Here is a 15,476-nt window from a genome sequence, read left to right as displayed (position 1 = left end):
GAGGAAGATGACAATCTCCTCCCACATGACTGACAGCCTGGCAAATCCAGTGGAAGGTCAGCTATGAGTTTGTTCTGAGTCAAAGACAATTAGTTTTTCAGCAAAATCTTGTGTGTAATGAACACCCATGTTTATCGTGGCTTTGTTCACAATAGCAAAGAGTTGGAAACAACCTAAGTGCCCATTAACAAATGAATGGATAGAGAAGCTGTGGTATATTCACACAATGGAATACTATGCTGCATTGAAAAACAAGGAACATGCAATATTATACAAAATGGATGACCCTGGAGGACATTATGCTGAGTGAAATATTTCAGTCACAAAAGGACAAATATTACTTAGTGCCACTGTTATAAAACGGAACTGACATCGGGGTTAGGGGGAGACTGAGAGAGATGGGATAAATTATGTATACTGTATTGAAACAGATGAGAGAGAGAAAACGATTAAAAACGATATATGATTAGGTATTACTGTCATGACAAGAGTCCAGAACGAAGGCTGCATAGTGGAGTGGACTGAGGTGGGGTAGGGATTTTGTAACAATGAAAATTTTTCTTTTACTTTTCAAAGAGAAAAGCGAACTAGGGAGGGAAAGGTGGGAAGGGAAAAAAATGCAACAATGAATGAATGGGAATCCAAAGTCTGTAAACATTCATTAAAATTAGTAATAAAAAAATCTTGTGTGTAAAATAAATGACACACTGTCTAGTAGTTTCTACATTCTGTTGGATCACCTTTCTTTGAATTAACTACATATATGGATCTCCCGTTTCTGATTTCCTGACATAGATGAGTGAGCACTTCCAGTGTTGCCTCTCTTTGTTGAAACATTTCCATTGATGTTCAGTCAATGCCTAGAGGCTTATTTTTCCATCAACCCCTTCAGTTCAGCACGGACGCGCTCCTTCAGCACCGTTGGTTCTTGATCATACGCTGTCTCTTGAAAAGGTTGACTGTCTGCCAGGTCTTTGGGGAACAATGTCTCTGGATGCTCCTTTCATCTTCTTTGGTGAGGAGTCTTGAATTGTTCATTTTCTCCCCCATAGAATCCTTCAAAATTGCAATTGGATCCTTGACTTTCTTCTATAGTTCTTCCAGCTTGAGAAATGCCAAGTGTGATCTTCCTCTTTGGTTTTCTAGCTCCAGAGTTTTGATGTTCCATGATCATGCTTTGTCTTCTCAAGACATTCTTTGAAATTGTTTCAACTCTCAGTTCATCATTCCTTCTGTTTACTGTAACTATTCATTGTTGTTGTTGTTGTTGTTGTTGTTGTTATATGCCACCAAGTCATCGGTGACTCATAAAGACCTTTATGTACATTAGCTCTAAAACCTGCCTTATCCTGAACCAATCTCATCATCTTTAACAAACCTAATCCCATTTCCCTAGTCACTGTGTCAATTCATCTCATTCTGGGTCTTCCTCTCCTGCATTGTCCCTCTACCCTTCCAAGCTTAATGTCTCTAAGAACTGGTCCCTCTTGGCCATGTGCCCAAAGTATGTCAGAGAGAGCTTCAAAATCCTTGCCTCCAGGGAGTATCCTGGTTTTACCAACCATAGGACAGACCTGTTTGTTCTCCTGGCAGTTCACGGTATGTTCAACACTCTTCTCTAGAACCACAATTCAAAGGCATTGATCCTTCTTCTATTATCCTTAGTTATTGTCCAGTTCTCAGATGCATAGGAAGTAATTGTGAAGACCATGGCCTGGATCTGGTGCACTTAATCTCCAGACTGACATCATTAATCTTTGGTACTCTAGAGAAGTCCCTGACCACAGACTTTCCCAATGCAATTTATCTTTGGATTTCATAAATGCTGGTGCCGAGCTATTCCCTACTCAGGAGCAAATTTCAGAGTCTCTTCTGATACATAATTGGGGTTTTGTTTTTCTTTTCTTTTAATAACTTTTTGCTTTATTCATGTGTGATGTCTCTGACATCACTCTACAACTCAGTTCATCATTGGTCACTGGTGTTTGATGCATAAAATCTATTTTTTAGATGGTCTCTAAATGAAAGTGGAATATATTCAAGGTTATACTTTGGTTCTCATGGACTTGTCTCAATTTTCTTCAACTTCAATTTGAATTTACATATAACCAACCGATGGTCTTTTCCTCAGGTGACTGCTGGCCTTGTACTGAATGATGACAATGAGACTCTTTATCATCTAGAGACGTAATAGATTTGCTTCCTGTGTATTTATTTCAATGACATCTGGGTATATACTTGTTATTTATGCTGTTGAAAACAGGTATTTCCAATGAAAAATTCATTAGTCTTGCACAATTCTGTCATGTGATCTCCCACGTAATTTCTATCACCACGGCCATATTTTCCAACCATTCATCCTTCTTCCTTGTTTCCAGCTTTCTCATTCCTCTTACCAGTAATTATCAATGCACCTTAACTGTGTGTTTGATCAACTTCAGATTGCAGAAGTTGGTAATAATCTTGTTTCTTAATCTTTAGCATTAATGATTGGTACATACATTTGAACGGTACATAAATTTGAATTTGAATAACTAGTCTTCCCTGTTGTTGTTAGGTACTATCAAGTACAACTCACAGTCACCCTATGAACAACAGATCTGAACCCTGTCCTACCCTGTGCCATCCTCATCATCTCCAGCATGTTTAGCCCATTGCTGCAGTCACTGTGTCAATTCATCTGGTTAAAGGCCTTCCTTTCCTTCACCAGCCCTCCACCTTTCCAAGCTTGATGTCCCTCTCCAAGAAATAGTCTCTCCTAACAACATGCCTGCTGTACACGAGAAGCAGCTGCACCTTCCTTGTGGGTAATGGGTATTATTCTATCGCTGATGGATAGATCTTGAAATGAACTTCCAGACAGATCCTACAATGTTCCTTTTTTATCATGAATCTAATACCATTCCTCTTCTATTTGTAATTCCAGGCATAGTTAACCATATAATTATCCAATTCAACATGGCCCAGACCCATCCAGTTCAGCACACTAATGTCCAGAACATTAATCTTCAAGTGTTCCATTTGTTTTTTATTCATTTCCATTTTCCCTGATTCACCCTTTGTGTATTTCTTTTGTTCTGATTATTAACTGGTTGCAGCTACTTTTTCTCATTTTATATTGTACTCCAAGTGGTAAATAGGGTTCCTGAAAGCTTTACTTCATCTCTGTCATTGAGATAGACCCTGCTTTGAGGTGATCTAGTCCATGGGGACTTGCATTATTATTCCAAAGGCCTTAACGTCTTAGTTCAAATCCACCAGCAACTCCAAAGGCTAAAGATGGGCAATCTCCTCCCATTTTATTAATAATCTTGGAAACCCAGTGAAGGGCCAATTAGGAGCAGGTCCTAACTCAATGGCAATGAGTGAATAGTATTTGAGAAGGTAATTCTTACCCAGCTGTTGCGGAATGTTGGGGAGGAAGGTAGGGCCTCTGGCCAGGACAGATCGTCTAAGCTCCAGACAAGTGCAAGCCTCCCAACAGCCTTGAACATGGGTAGAGAAAGCTCCCCTGTGTTTGGTGTACTGGCTTGAGAAAGTTCTTCCCTGCGTCTGTTGAAGCTGGGAGTGGTCCACACAAGGCTGAGGTTCTCCTGACCAATCCACATGTCCCATGTCTGTAAGCCCACCCTATCCTGCCTTTCTGTTTATAAGTGCACTGCATATCCCAATAAAATGGACCTGGATTGACTCTCTGATCCTCTCCCAGAGTGGAGTATCTCTGTCATGCTTACTCCCATCAGGGTGTCGCTGTTAAGCTGCTGGTGAACTGACAGCGACACCCAGCCATAGTGCCTTCCAACTTGAAGGGCTCATCCTGCAGCACTGTATCAGACAGTACAATACTCCTCTGCTGTTCATAAGGTTTTCCCTTGCTTGCCTTTCTCGCCCCCTCAAAGTAGCTCTCTGGAGCTTTATTTCTAGTCTATCTTAATCTGGAAACCCTGCTAAACCCTGTCCACCACATGTGACTGCTCTGTTGGTGCCTAAAATCTTGGTGGCATAGCTGATAGCAACACAACAACACGCAAAACACCACAGGACAGCAACAGACAGCGGGGAGCAGTGGACAAGTAATTATAGTAACTAATAAAGTGAAAAATGTTTTTGTAGAGGACAGAGAAGTCATTGAGTCTAAAATGATCAAATGACAAAACAGAGGCCAAGAAACAGACATGCCAAGGCACGCTTGTGTCCCCAGAGACTAGTCTCTCGGGCTGCCTCCAAAGCACACTGGGAAATTTCTGCTTGTAAACACACCGGCTCTGTGGGGGACATAGGCTTCCCTGCTTCTGGTTACAAGAGCAGCTGGTCATGGCCGGCAAGTAGCTCTCTAACCAGCTTTAATTTACTGCTTTACGACTAATGAAGCACTTCTGCAGGGATTCCCACACGTGTGCTTCTCAGCAGCTTGGTGGACTAGCTGGTTTATTAATTAGTCTTGTCCTCACACTGCAGTCAATGAAGAAGCCAAGTGTCCCAGGGTAAATGATCTGCCATGAGGTGCAGAATTAAGGAGTGATCACGGGCCTTTTGAATGTAAACCCAGGCTACATTCTTTACCCCAACCACACCACACTGAGTCAGGAGGATCAATGCAAAATACTGTCCCCACAGACAGACACAGCACAGCACAGTGGCTGAACTTCCCACTGCAGCCAGGCAGTAGGGGCTTCCAAAAGTGAATGGAACAAGTTGACAAAGGTTGAAATGCCTCCTCAATGAAGAGCGACTCTCTTGTGTTAGAGAGAGAGGCAGGTCTTTCAAGCTGACCTTCCTCTTACTCTTGTTTCAAAGCATTAGGAGTCAACGCTTACACCACTCACGTTGGCCACTAACCTCTGTAAAGATCAGTTGCCGTAAAGTCAGTTCTGACTTCTGGGGGCCAGATGTGCATCAGAGTAGAACTGTGTTCCACAGGGATTTCAAGAGCTGATGGCCAGCCTTTTCTTCCTACTCTTGTCTTAGTGGACTTGAACTTCAACCTTTCAGTTAGCAGACAAATGTTTAACAGTTTATGGCACTCAGGGATTTCACTTACCTTTAAGGAAGGCTTTGTGTAATTTTTTTTTCCTACAAGTTTTACTCAATGATACAACTAGAGTGTTCTTACAAGTTTGGGGTGTTTGATTTTTTGTTGTTGTTGTTGTGTACCGTTGAGTCGGATCTGATGGGCACAGGAGGATATTCCTCCCCCTTCTGCAATGGACATCTGGTGGATTCAAACCACTGTTTTTAAAAGTTTTTAAATAAAAAGTGAAAAATTGTATCATCCTACCCCAGTGGTGGTAACAAAGTTTAGCAGGACAGCAAACAACAAATGTTGAAGAGGGTGAGGAGAGACTGGAGCTCTCATCTACACTGTTGGTGGGATTGAAAAATGGTACAAACACTGTGGAAGGAAGTTCGGTGTTTCCTAAAAAAAAATAGAGATTCCATATGACCCACTATCCCACTGCTAGGACTATACCCCAAGGAAAACAGAACTGAGACACAGAGATTTGTACAACCGATGATTATAGCAGGGTTATTCACAATAGCAAGAACCTGGAAACAGCCCAAATATCCATCAATAAATGACTGGATTGAGAAATTGTGGTACATTCACATGATGAAATCCTATGTAGCACTCAGGAGCAATGATTTTGAAAAATATTATATAATGTGGGAGAGGCTAGAGAACATTATGCTGAGGGAATGCTCAGGACAAGTATGGCATAAGGTCATTATTGTAAAACCAAAAGGATAACTAGTGAGATGTGTGTGGATATCCAGAGTGGGAAGGGAAGGGGGACAAGGAACTGAGTGGGGGGGAGATCACGGGGTCGCAGAGTTTGGTGGGGTGAAGGCAGTTGGAATGATTCAGTGGGGATCTGAAAAGACAGGGTAATAGTGAGCGTAGATCAATGGTGATTAATTTTACAAAACACAATGTATAAGCATGTATGCATAAGAAACAATATGAATGAAGAAAAAGAAAAATTATTAAATGAATTCACAATATGAATGAAAAAGTTAAAAAAATACACATACACTTTAAAAAGTGTAAAATCCAGCAATATTACTCTCTCTCTCTCTCTGCCTGGTTCCCTTCTTTCACCAAGCCCTTGTCTATCCCTCTAGAATTAATGCATGCAAACACAAGCCGACATGAAAAGCTATTTAGTTCTGTTCACCCCTCTTTGTTCAGATGCTACAGAAAATATAGCATCGTCAAGTTTCTGGAGAGTGAGTCTCTTCTCTTCATTGCTTCTCAAAGGTAACCTGAGGCCTCCATGTCCCTCCTGCCCACAAGTCTAAACCAGAAAATCCCCAGGAGGTCGATAAGCGCTGGCTGGAGAGGAAAGGCCAGTATGAATGGGCCAATCAATCTCTGGGGATGGGCCAAGGTGTGTGTGAGACAAGCTCCTGTCTGGCCAGCGCCCGTGGGACAGCAGTGACGTCCACTCTGGGACGGAGAACTTGAGCAGGAGGTGCACTGGGCACCTTCTCCTGGTGATGGCAGAGCTCCAGGTCAGACCGCTGTGGAGCGGGAAATGGCACTGCCCTTGACCGCTTTCCTCAGCCAGCAGTACCAGCCCACCATCTCAAAAACTGCACGAAACACAAAGGGATCAGAGGCCTTTGTTAAACTGTGGTTGAAAATGAAGATGCTCACAGGACTTTTAAGTATAAAGACAATAGAAGACACTTCCTCACAATGCACTTCCCTAAACGTGCGTCTCTTTGCAGGAGTTGTTGTGGAGTTGATTCTGACTCACTGCGCCCATGTATTCAGGGCAGAACTGAGCGCCACAGGATGTGCAACAGCTCGTTTTTCCAGCAAATTGCCAGGCCTTTCTTCTGAGACATTAACCATTTGCATCACCAGGGCCTCCAAATTAACCTAAGATGACAGGCCCTGTCCTGGTCCCTGGGAAAGTGCTTGTAAATGGGCCAGGCCGTTGGGATGGCTGTGTCCAGCTAGGGCCTACTGCAGGTCCAGCACTGGCTCTTGTTTGCAGATGGTGCAAAGTCATGCCCAGGGAAGGGGGTGCACTCGCTCACTGCCATGAACGTGGACTAGTATTTTTGGGATGTCTTCATTTGCGTCATTAAAAATTCAGGCCAGCTCTAAGCAAAACCAAAGTAGGTGAGCTTGCTTTCCCACTCCTCTGCATTGTCCTTTCAGGCCCCTCCACCCTCCTGAAGGCACAGAGACGGTCCTCAGGCCCAGACAGACTTACGAGTGGCCAGCTGCCCGCAGGTGTCATTGCTAACCAAAAGATCAGAAGTTTGAAACCCCAAGCTTCTCTGTGGAGGAAAGGTGGGCGGTCTCCACATATTCACAAGCGTGGAGGGTCACTGTGAGTCACCATGGGCTGGATAGAAGGAGGTTTGCCTTTAGAGCAGTTCTCCACCAGATAAGCAGCCCTGATGGTACAAAGCATAACATGTCAGACTGCTAACCAGGAGGTCAGTGGTTCAAATCCATCAGTTGCTCTGAGGGACAAAGGTGAGTGATCTTCTGTAGAAATTGAACTGTCTCAGAAACCAGAAGGTCAGCAGTGGGTGGTCTCCACCAGATCAGACAAGCTGGGAGAAAGGGATCTTAGAAAACTATCTTTTGGGGAGCTGAGCAGTTTGGTGAACTATTCTTTCCTGGGGGAAATGTATGCATAAGTATATGGGTGCATGGGGATCTCTACCCAGAAAAATGGGTAACAATGCTTGACTTTGGCCCGGTATTCTAGGTCGGGAAGAGAGCTGCTCTTTTTTTTTTTTTTTTTTTTTTTACTGTTTATGCCTTTCAGTGCATTTTGAGATTGGTGTGTGTTTATTAATATCTAAATACATTAAAAGCTTTTAAACAGGCCCTTTTAAATTGTGTAGATTTGAATCCCCACTGCTGAGCGATGCAGTGGGCTAGCCTGGCCAGGGCAGCCCTTCCCATGCTCTTTCCAGCAGAAAAGCCTCAGCCGCCAGCCCCATTCCGGCAGTCCCAAGGGCAGCCAATCCATAAACTGGTTGATGCCGCAGGCCTGTGGCCTGACACAAAAAGTCAGCTGAATCCATCACACCGCCTCATGCAGGAATGGAGCCAAGAGGTGGCAGGGCAGCCCACAGTGATGCAGAGAAGGAGGGGCGAGGTGCTGCTGGGGTACAAAACCCTTCCTGCTGAGGAAGCTCAGGAGACACAGCCAGAGGCAAGGGAGGAATCCAGAGCAGGACGGGTGATGCGGGTGATGCGGAAGGTAGAGGCACTCAGTATTACCCAGGAAGGGAGAAGCTGTCCAGGACTTCCCTCCACCTGGATAGTGAGCACCTGGGGAAGCGACAGGGAAGAAACCAAACAACAGTCTTCATTGAGCAAACCTGCAGCAAGACTTCTCCAAAGAGGTAAAGAGCAAAGATGGACCTTTGATGGCTAAGGTGCCCCTGACCCGAGTCACAGTCTGTGCCATCACCTTTTGGTAAGAGATCGTGCTGACAACTCAAAAAAAAGCACACAGTTCAAATCCACCAGCAACCCCATGGGAGCAAGACGGGCAATCTCCTGCGACACAACTTACTGCCTCTGAAAACCCCCTGGAGGGGCAGCAATGAGTCGGTTCAGACTTGATGACACATAATAACAAATTCATGCAAAAGCTAGACAATAAGCTGTGCAGAAACGGCACAGTGGCATGAGAGGTCCTCTGACGTGGGGGTGGGATGGAAAAAGAATCATCAACAACATCAACAGCCCACGGCTGATTGCTTCAACCTTTTGACAAATTCTGACACCAGTCATCCCTCCCATGGCCCTCCATACTTCTCTGCTGGGTCCAGGAATTCACCTCAATGGCCACACAGAACTCAGACCATGCTGGCAGTTACAGGGTCATTGTAACACGTTATGATTCAGGATCAGAAGTGATTCATAACAGTTTTTCAGCTGTTTCCACAAGCAAGCCTCTCGCAGGTCCTTAGCCCGTTTGCTGTGCTTGCCTTACAGAGTTCCTTATCTCTATCACTAACTAAGTGTCTGGAGGAACCCCCCATGTGTCCAACACTCAGTTTGTTCTTTTGTTCTGTGGGCCGGAGAGCCGAGCTCCACCACCAAATGCCCAGAGGCACCCCACTGTACCAGGTAGCTCCCCGCTCAAAGGCTCTCAGCCCTCTTGCCAGAACGGGTTGGCACGTGCACTGTAGCTGCCTTGCTCCCTGCTCCAGGAAGCCCACCATGCTGTCTTGTGCCAGTGTCCTGGTTCTGCTGCCACTGTTTCTCTGTCCCTACTCCTCACTTTCTGGCACCGTTTCCGACCTCACAGCTTTCTTCCTGTCTCCTGGGCCTCCAAGGTGTTCAGTGGAGGGACCGAGTCCAGAGGATATGCTCTACTTCCAGCTCTTGTTTCTTGGTGGAACTGAGCCCCCACCCTCACCTCTGCTCTGGAACAACTCTCTTTCAAGCCTAGCAGCATGGCAAAACTGACCATTTCCCTCAGTGGAGTTCCATATGCTGTATTTGCATGGTCACCACTCCATAGGGGATCTATGCACACTGGAATTGTGGTTGTGGCAAAGAGTATTGAATGACAGAAGCATCGATGCTTTTGAGTTGTGGTGCTGAAGAAGAGTCTTGAACATACCATGGCCCACCAAGATAACAAATAGGTTGTCTTGGAGAGGATGAAACAAGTTTCTCCTTGGAGGCAAGGATTCTGAAGCTCTATCTCACATACTTTGGGCACATGGCCAGAGGGACCAGTCCTCGGAGAAGGACATCATGCTTGGATGGCAGAAGGACAGCACAGGAGAGGAAGATCCCGGATGAGATGGATTGATAACCAGGGCAATAGGGATAGGTGTGTTGGAGACTGGCTCAAGACAGGGCAGGCTTCAGAGCTGTCGTGCATAGGGTCACTACGGGTTGCAGGCAACTTGACAGCACATAAATCACCACCACCCCAGGATTGTCAAAAAGAATAAATAAATGAGGCGTAGCCTTTAGAGAGTTGTGCTGTGAACCCAAACATGGCACCTCTCTGGTGGTTCGAACCCACCCGTGGTTCCTTGGGATAAGGATGGATAATCATATCCTGTGTGATTTAAAGCCCCTGACAACCCACTAGTGAGTGGGTCAGCTGCGAGTCACCTCTAACCAAATACCAATGAGTGAGTGACTGGGTCTTGGAAAAAGTACGTTCTGACTTGACTTCTCCTTAGACGTGAAGGTGTTGAGACTGTGTCTCATTTCTTTTGGACATGACATCAGGAAAAACCAATTCTTGGAGAAGGACCTCATGCATGGTAAAGGGTACGCAGGCACAAGAAGACAGACACGAGCTAAACGATGAGTTAAAAGACAGCTGCCCATGTCAGGAGGTGGCAGGACCAGGTGGCACGTTGTTTGGTTGCACATCAAGATGTTAGGAGCTGGCGGCAACTTTACAGCATCTAACTACAATGGCATCTGACTACAATGGCATCTGACTACAACGGCATCTGCCTACAACCGCATCCACACACAGACAGCCCCTCTTTGTATTAGGGAGCTCTGCGGCTCAGTGCTAAGGAGTGACGCTGCCAGTTCTACGGCACCCAGTCTGAATAAAGCTGCTCTGCAGCAGAAAGGTGGGCAGCCTCCTCCTGTACAATTTACTGTCTCTGAAAACCCACTGAAGGGTCAGTTGTGGGTCATTTCTGACTCAACGGGATATAATAACATTCTTTATAATGGTAGAGAAGAATGGAAATGAAGGTATCACCAAGTGATTAACTCAAAGTTCTTTTGATTTGCTTTTATGAATGCCATACTGTATGTTTTATTCCCTATAGACTATTAATCACTTTTAGCTCTATCAATTTTACTTTATGATTAAGGTAGCTTTTCACCCTGTGAAAAAGTAGCTGTCCGTGATGAGAAGGACACAAGTATATACCATCTAGTGAGGGAGGCCAGGGAGTTATATGGGATTGACAACTAGTTCTGGACAAATTATGGATAAGTTTGGCTCTCTGTTGAAACTGACTCATAGCTGACTTCCAGCAGGTTTTCAGAGGCTGTAAATGGCATGGAAGATATTTACAGCCTGGGGGGACACCTAGTGGATTTGAACCAGCTGCCTTTGGGTTTGGAAGGCAATTCCCTATGAACTAGCCCACCAGAGCTCTCCAGGAAAGTGATATTGGATGTACCGTAAACCTATGAAAGCTCAAACCTGGGTAAGGTGGAAACCTGTCCAAGAAAACCCAGTATTTTCCATTAATAGAGAATTACTGAAAATGGGAAGACTGGACCTTGAGAAAGACAGAAAACTTGCAGGAACTGGCAAACAAGGCAGTTCTGTTGAGTTTTGACTCTCAAAGATTTCACTATAATTCCAAGAAATATCACAATTCTGACACAGCGTGCTCAGGTTTGCTCAATTCAGCACATGTGCACATGAGCATGTCCGAGAGTTCCTGACTTGATCACATAAATGCATACAGTGAAGGACACCTCACGGGTATCGTAAAGCTTGAAAAGCTGTTTGTGAATGTCCTAAACCCTGAGTTTTTACAAAGGCAATAGGGGGCAGTAACAGATCATTCTGTGTTCCGGATAGAACCAGGTCCTTCTATGAAATAATTTTATCACCTACTACAACTGAATCCATCTTCTCCCATGTGATTTATTGCCTCTGATAAGCTTCTGAAGAAGGGTCAGCTATGAGTTGGTTCCCACTTGATGGCAAACAACATCTGGATCAGAGGAAGGCATGCGGATTGGAAGAAGACCCGTCAGTAACCTACCTTATACAGATGACACAACCTTGCTTGTTGAAAGTGAACAGGACTTGAAGCACTTGCTGCTGAAGATCTAAGAATACAGCCTTCAGTATAGATTGTATCTCAACATCAAGAAAAAAATTCTCATCCCTGCACCAATAGACAACATCATAGTGTTAGATGGAGAAAAGACTGAAACTGCCAACAACTTCATCTTGCTTGTATCCACATTCAATACCCTTGGTACCAGCGGTCAGAAGATTGGGATATGTATTACACTGGGAAAGTCTGCAGTCAGGGACTTCTCTCAATTATTGAGGAGCAATGATGTCAGTTTGAGGACTAAGGTACACCTGACTCAAGCCATGGTCTTTTCAATCACTTGCTATGCTCCTGAGAACTGGACAATGAATAAGGACAGAGAATTGATGCTTTTGAGTTGTTATGCTGGAGAAGAGTTCTGAATATCCCATGGACTGCTAAAAGAACAGACAAACATGTCTGTTCATAAGACGATAAAGCTTCATCTCACATACTTTGGGAATATTTATAGGAGAGGCTTTTCCTTGGACAGGGACACCATGGTTGGAAAGGTGGACGGCTGACAAAGGAAGAGAAGACCCTCAATCAGTTGGACTGACACAGTGACTGCAGCAATGGGCCTGAGTGTGTCAGAGATTGTAAGGACGGCACAGGATAGGGCAGGGCTCATATCTGTTGTTCATAGGGTCGCTATGGGTCATGCTAAACTTGGGGGAACCTAACAACAACAACAGACAGCTCTCTAATCCTGAAAAACATTCTGTTTAAAAGGACGCACTGAAAAGCAGGTATTGCCGGATTCTGCTGATGAGCTAGAAACCCTCACAAAGGTCACTGACTATTGTGAAATGCTCCCAAGAACAGATAAGCAGCAGTATTGCGGAGACAAGTAATCACAAATTCACAACCACCTGCCCCCAGATAGGATGAGTCAATTCTAACAACCTTGAATCAGTCAACTTGTGTGAAGAATTTAACCTTGGGCAATTTCAAAGCAGTTGGAGGAGGGAGCATCAGAGAAGCTACCCAGCAACGTGGAATCTTTGCCAAGCATCCCGCCACACCTCTGCGCAGAGCAGGGGGCTGGCGAGCTGGCGGTGGCAATGGCAGCTGAGCATGTAACCAGCGTGCCCAGGACTCCTGATGCTGACACCCCTCACTGCTGTCGGTCCCGACTCATAACTGACGCTCCAGCAGGTCTCCAAGACTCTAAATCCCACCAGAGAAGACTGCCATACTCTGTCTCACAGAGCGGCTGGGGGATTTGAACTACGGCAAATGCATGGCCTGTGAGTTAGCAATGCAACTCTACTGACTACGCCACTCAGCCCCAGAGTGCCCCATGACGAGACTTGGGTACCATCAAGTCAGAACCAACCCATAGCTGACTCACCAAATGGTATTCTGAGACAGTAAATTACAAAGGAGGAGATGCTCATTGTTCTCCTGTGGAGCAGTTGGTGGATTCGAACCACGTTCCTTTGTACTGGCAGTGCAACGCCTTACCACTAAGACACAAGAAGAGCTCCCCATGCTGAGACTGTTGTTATTATGTGCCATCAAGTTGGAACCAATCCATAGCTGGCCCTCTAGGGGGTTTTCAGAAATAATAAATCACAAGAAAGGAGACTGTCAATCTTCCTCTTTCAAAGCAGCTGGCGGGACACCCCTTCGTGCCTTTGGGACTGCTTGTTGTTGCTGTTATGTGCCGTCAAGTCGCCTGCAGCTCAGCATCTTACCACTAGGTCGCCAGAGCTCCCTATGATGACACTAGTCAATGGCTAATTTCCCTTCTTTCCTGTTCTTAAAAGTGTCATTGTAACTACACTGAGCTTTTTGGGGGACACAGGGGGACTTGAAAGGGTACAAAATGGTTTCCCTGTATACATAAAGTACTCAAATGAACATTTAGCTAATTAAACTCTTTTATTTGTGCTTAATTTTAGAAATAATTCTTACCTTAGGAGTAGGTTTGAAGCACTGAACACCAATGGTCGAAGATCAGATGAGTTATGGGATGATATCGAGAATCCATGAAGACAGCAAAAGGCCATTACAAAGACAGAGAAGAAAGGGGGGGAAAGACAAAGTGGTGTCTGAAAGCTGCATTAGAGCATCAAGAAGTCAAAACAAAATTAAGAGATGCTGAAGTTAAAAGAGCTCAATCAAAGATTTCGAAGGGCAGCTCAAGAAGACAAAGCAGTGTTATAATGGAATGTGTAAAGGCCTAGAATTGGAGAATAAAAATAGAAGAACTCTCTTGGCATTTCTCAAACTGAAAAACAAATTCAAACCTCAAATTGACATATTTAAGAGATGCTACTAGCAAAAATCTTGAATGACTTAAGAAAAACCAAAAGAAAATGGAGGGAAAACACAGAATCACTGAACCACAACATTCGTCAACGCTGAAATATTTCAGGAACTTTCATATGATCAGGAGCCAATGGTAAAAAAGGAAGAAATTCAAGCTTCACAGAAGGCACTAGAGAAAAAGAAGACTCCAGGAATCAAGGGGATATCAATTAAAGTGATAGATGCAGCCCTAGATGTGCTCACCAGTCTATGCCAAGAATTTGGAGGACAGCTGCCTGGCCAACTGACTGGAAGAGATCCGTATTTGTTCCCATTCCCAAGATGGGCGATCTAACAAAATGTAGAAAATATCAAACAATATCATTAATAAGATAGTCAAGCAAAATACTGCTGAAGATCATGTAAAAATGGTTAGAAAAGTACAAAGCAGAAGTTCAAGCTGGGTTTAGAAGGGGCTGTGACACCAGGGGTAACACTGCTGAGGTCAGATGGATCCTGACTAAAAGCAGAATACCAGAAAAATGTCTGTCTGTGCTCTATTGACTATGCAAAGGCATTTGACTGTATGGATAATAACAAATGATAGCTAACAATGAGAAGAATGGGAATTCCAGAACATCTAATTGTACTCGTGTGAAACCTATATCTAGCTCAAGAGGCTGTTGTGCAAACAGAGCAAGGGAACACTTGTTTTTGTTGTTATGTGTCGTGGAGTCACCTGCGACTCACAGCAACCCTATGTACAACAGCCCTAAACCGTGCTCTATCCAGTGCCAAAAGCACTGCCTCTGACACACCTACCCTCATTACCCCAGTCACTGAATTAATCCACCTCATAGAGGGTCTTTCTCTCCTGCACTGTTCCTCCACCCTCCCAAGCATGATGTCCCTCTCCAAGGACTGGTCCCTCCTTGCAACATGGCCAAAGTATGTGAGACAAAGCTTCAAAATCCTTGCCTCCAAGGAGCAGCTTGGTTTAACTCTAAGATGAACCTGTTCATTCTCTTGCAGTCCATGGTATATTCAATACTCTTCTCCAACAGCACAGCTCAAAGGCTTCAATTCTTCTATCACCTTTAGTCATTGTCCATCTCTCTGACATATAGAAAAGTGATTGCAAAGACCATGGCCTGTATCAGGCGCACCTTAGTCTCCAGAGTGACATCACTCTAACAGCAGACTTTCCCATTGCAATATGTCTTTTAATTTCCTGGCTGCTGGTAAGAGTGTTGGTTGTGGAGTCAAGCAAACTAAAGCTATTAACAATCTCAATCTTTTAACCATCTATGATGATGCTTCCAACTGGTCCAGTGGTGAGAATCCTTGTCTTCTTCACATTGAGCCTCAGTCCATATTGAAGGCTGCAGTTCTTTTTTTTTTTTTTT

General features: G+C 44.5%; 1 protein-coding gene across 1 annotated transcript in view; it reads right to left on the bottom strand.

Moving 5' to 3' along the window:
• Positions 1-6,514: 6,514 nt before the first annotated feature.
• STK11IP (serine/threonine kinase 11 interacting protein) overlaps positions 6,515-15,476 on the bottom strand; it is a 29,602-nt gene continuing 20,640 nt past the window's right edge. The window contains exon 27 of the mRNA XM_006890309.1: positions 6,515-6,594. Coding sequence (XP_006890371.1) covers positions 6,515-6,594 — 80 coding nt within the window. The remainder of the gene's footprint in view (positions 6,595-15,476) is intronic.

This window comes from Elephantulus edwardii, unplaced genomic scaffold, assembly GCF_000299155.1.
Source record: "Elephantulus edwardii isolate Elephantulus edwardi_28Jun2011 unplaced genomic scaffold, EleEdw1.0 scaffold00087, whole genome shotgun sequence".
In the NCBI taxonomy this organism is placed as follows: Eukaryota; Metazoa; Chordata; class Mammalia; order Macroscelidea; family Macroscelididae; genus Elephantulus; species Elephantulus edwardii.
Note: the sequence above shows the minus strand (reverse complement) of the source record. Positions and strands in the feature narration are given on the sequence as shown.